The sequence below is a fragment of the Cannabis sativa genome, chromosome 8, assembly GCF_029168945.1.
Source record: "Cannabis sativa cultivar Pink pepper isolate KNU-18-1 chromosome 8, ASM2916894v1, whole genome shotgun sequence".
Taxonomy (NCBI): Eukaryota; Viridiplantae; Streptophyta; class Magnoliopsida; order Rosales; family Cannabaceae; genus Cannabis; species Cannabis sativa.
The window spans coordinates 20,176,753-20,180,953 of NC_083608.1; the positions used below are offsets into that span (position 1 = coordinate 20,176,753).

The 4,201-nt window shown below is 33.0% G+C and overlaps 1 protein-coding gene across 1 annotated transcript; it reads left to right on the top strand.

Moving 5' to 3' along the window:
• The first annotated feature begins 343 nt into the window (after nt 1-343).
• LOC115699217 (homogentisate solanesyltransferase, chloroplastic) lies at nt 344-3,806 on the top strand. Its single transcript, XM_030626512.2, has 10 exons — nt 344-654; nt 1,087-1,208; nt 1,348-1,494; nt 1,985-2,210; nt 2,310-2,383; nt 2,702-2,794; nt 3,022-3,139; nt 3,227-3,289; nt 3,376-3,408; nt 3,491-3,806. Exons 1-10 carry the CDS (start codon nt 451-453, stop codon nt 3,563-3,565), a joined length of 1,155 nt encoding a protein of 384 aa, XP_030482372.1. The 5' UTR covers nt 344-450; the 3' UTR covers nt 3,566-3,806.
• Nucleotides 3,807-4,201: the final 395 nt, after the last annotated feature.

Here is a 4,201-nt window from a genome sequence, read left to right on the forward strand (position 1 = left end):
TACCTCCATTGATTGGTACAATGTTGAAGTGACAGTGGCAAAATTGGTACAATGTTTAAAAAAGAAGTAAAAATAATATACTTTAAAAAAGAGGATAAAAATAAAAAAGGACAATATAAAAAGAATATAGAGTGTAATTTTCTCTAAATTTTACATCAAAATTTTATAATTATAAATTAGAACACAAAACTAAAATTTAGTATAAATTTACCACAAAATTATTTTTTGTGCTAAATATACCACAATTTTTACCTCTCCCATTTAAGTTGAGTTAATTTTGGGAAAGAAAAGAAATGAAATGAGAGATGATCTGGTATGCATGGATTCAGGCAGCATTTGGTGGGTTAACCGCTTAAACTTTTGTAGAAGCACAACCATATAATCAAATCAACCTCTCTCTCTCTCTCTCTCTCTCTCTCTGGCCATTCTCATTCTCTCTCTTCTTTTCTCATGGAGCTCTCACTCTCCCTTGGAGGACCAACTATATTCCCTCGTTACAGGGCCTCATATACTTCTACCAAGCTCACAACCCACTTCTCCAACTTCCCTTCAAAATTCTCCACCAAAAACTTTCATCAAACACTTAGCTTCTACGGCCCGACCAGGGGCTCAAAATCTTTATTAAACACCCACCAATGGAGAAATTCCATCCGGGTAAAGCTTCATTTTTTTCATAACTTTATATTAGCCTTGCATTTTGATTGGTGGGTCGCTTTGGTTTTACCATAATAAGGATTATATATTGTTTTCTAAGAAATCTCACTCTGGGTATTTTTAGCTCGGCTTAGAGAATTTTAATAATGCTTTTTTTATGTCTTTAAATTATGAAAATTTGTGGAATTGAGCTTTTGTCTATTAAATTTTGCTTTGATGTGAACATTAACTGGTTATCTTGGAACTTTGAATGGTTAAGTATGTCAAAGCAAGAAATTTGAGTGTTTATAATATTGAATAAGTACTGAAACACTGGAGTAATCTGAGCCCAATTTTCATGTTTTTTGGGTTGATATTTCCCCTTACCTGTTTTGAACTTGGTGTAGTTTTGTTAGTATGTGTGATTAGTAAAGTAAAGGTAGATGTTTTCAGGCATGTGCTGAAGCTGGAGCTGCTGGATCAAATCCAGTACTTAACAAAGTTTCAGACTTTAGAGATGCTTGCTGGAGATTCCTAAGGCCCCATACAATACGGGGAACCACTCTAGGATCAATGTAAGTCAATGTCACATCTGGGAATAGCAAAAAAATATTGTTGGACAACACAATGTTCTTTCAAACCCATGCTGAGAATCCTGAGATTGATATAGCTTAATCATAAAAATATTTCTTTTCTCTTCTTCTTATATTGCAGTGCTTTGGTTGCAAGAGCATTGATTGAGAACCCAAATTTGATCAAGTGGTCTCTACTGCTAAAGGCATTCTCTGGCCTACTTGCTTTAATATGTGGGAATGGTTATATTGTTGGCATCAATCAGATTTACGATATCGGTATTGACAAGTACGCTGTACAAATTTAACACATGTTATTATATCACTTAGTCAATTATTCTAAAACAATTCTAGCAAACCACCTTTGAATTTGTATAAGAGTTCCTGTTTCTTGAGGCTTAAACCAGGTTCAGATTTGCCTTTATAAACTCACAGTTGATTTGTATAGCCATATTTGGTGTATATGACTATGCACCTTGTAGACTCATAGAGAAGTCAGTTCTAGTTTTTGTGCAAAAGGACATAGTCACATATGTATAGCTAGAGAAGGTCTCTTGGTCTTTTGGTTGTTGTTGCTAATGTCAATATTGTAAGAAAATAAAATAATAATTTTTCGATATCCAAATTGGCTCAATTTTTTAAGTCTTCAACCTGCAAACTAGAAAGAAAATTTCTGTTGGCATGCGAATTTTTATATCGAGTTATCAATTATTCATGGAAATTAATCTGCTGGCAAACATCCCTGACTTGCTCTTTACCTATGTATGTTTCATTTACAGGGTAAACAAACCTTATTTGCCTATAGCTGCTGGTGACCTTTCAGTTCAATCAGCATGGTACTTGGTGATACTTTTTGCAGTAGCTGGTTTATTGACTGTCGGATTCAACTTCGGGCCATTCATCACTTCACTCTACTGTCTTGGTCTTGTCCTTGGCACCATCTACTCTGTTCCTCCATTTAGAATGAAGAGATTTCCTGTTGCAGCATTTCTTATAATAGCTACGGTATTATAATTTTTCTCCCCCATCCTTTGAATGCATAACCCCTAACAAAAAAAAAGAGTTGAAATTTGGTTGAAAAGCTAACCAAAGCAACTTATGCAGGTACGAGGGTTCCTTCTGAATTTCGGTGTATATTATGCCACCAGAGCTGCCCTTGGACTTACATTTGAGTGGAGGTTGGTTAAATGTTTTCTATATAGTGAGTTTTTCATAGTATCTTGGCAAATCTATTTGGCATGTAAAAAGAATAACACTTTGAATTGTATATAAGATTCTAAACTCTGAATCTACTGGTCATAATATAGGGCTTATTTTCTCCCAGTTCATAGACATTTGATAATGAACAAATGGAGAAAACCTAAATAAACTCGTATATGATTTCAGTTGGTCATCCTCATAATCTGCAGTAATTTCTTATTTGGTTCTTAAGATAAACTTATGTTCATCACTAATTCCAAACAACAGTTGAAATAAAATTATTGTTTGACCTGCAGTTCAGCTGTTGCTTTCATCACTACCTTTGTGACATTGTTTGCTTTGGTCATTGCCATCACAAAAGATCTTCCAGATGTGGAGGGCGACCGCAAGTAAGTTTCAGGAAATTCATCACTTTCTACTTTCCATCGGAAAAAACACATGCACCCACAAAGAGAATTCCCAAATATTTGGTTGATCATGCTGATATACTGAATGTAAAATGCCAAGTTTTATTCAATTTAATCACCCAATCTCAATAAATCTTACACCTACATCTTGAAATCCAGATTCTCCACTTGTCCCTTCTGCTTATCATGTGAAACTATCTTTTTCACAGATTTCAAATATCAACCTTTGCAACAAAACTTGGAGTTCGAAACATAGCATACCTTGGCTCTGGGCTTCTTTTGCTAAATTATATCGGTGCTATAGCGGCTGCAATTTACATGCCTCAGGTAAAACATTCTTAATCCTTGCTTCTTCCATAAATTTTACATCAATCAAATATTGAAGCCTATCCTTTTATCATTTCTTGCTCATAGGCTTTCAAGCGTAACTTAATGTTGCCCATTCACACAATCTTGGCACTGTCCTTAGTTTTCCAGGTTTGTCAAATCAACATGACTCGAAAAGTAAAACATCTATTTATTGTCGAATTCTTTCTTGAAATAATTTTCTTGTATACTTGCAGGCCTGGGTTTTGGAACAAGCAAATTACACTAAGGTACTATAATCTTGGCCCTTCTGTTATTATTACTTAGAAAGCAATAAACTTAATTTTCTTATAATATTGAGTAATTGTGCAGGAGGCAATAGCAGGTTTCTATAGATTCATATGGAATCTCTTCTACGTGGAATATATAATATTCCCTTTCATCTAGAAACTAATCTTTCTTTTCCTTCTTCCGATTATACAAGAGAAAGTATTGTTAACTAGAGCCATTATTTTGTTAATTGTATATATTGTAATTGCAGTAAATTATTGTACACCCTCAAATTTTGTTAATGTTTTTCCATTAAGGCCCGTTTGGTTGGGGTTAATGTAAACACGAGCATAAAAATTGTATGGAATAAAATTCAGGTCTTCAAAAATTTATATTGCAATATATCTCTTTCAATAAATATTGGTTCCCAGATTTTCTTTTTTGAATTATAAAGTAGTATCATATCATGGCTCTTTATTTTTTTAAAAAAATGTTAAAGGACTAATGGTATATCCTTTAAATTTGATAATTTTTATTAATGTAATATAAAGGTTCTCTCTAGGAAAGCTTAAAAGAAGTAAACATCTAAATTAAAAAAAAAAAAAGGCTAATTAGAATTTTTTTCCCTTTAAACTTTAACATGTACTAAATTATGTTTCCTGAATTTTTTTGGCGGTTAAAAATTTTCCTTGAACTATTCAGATTGTTAGATTTAAGGATTTTTGTTTAATTTCATTTAATTTTACTATTTCAGTAATTGTTTATGTACTAAACTATGATCTCCAGACTTTGATATCTATTAAATCATGCCCT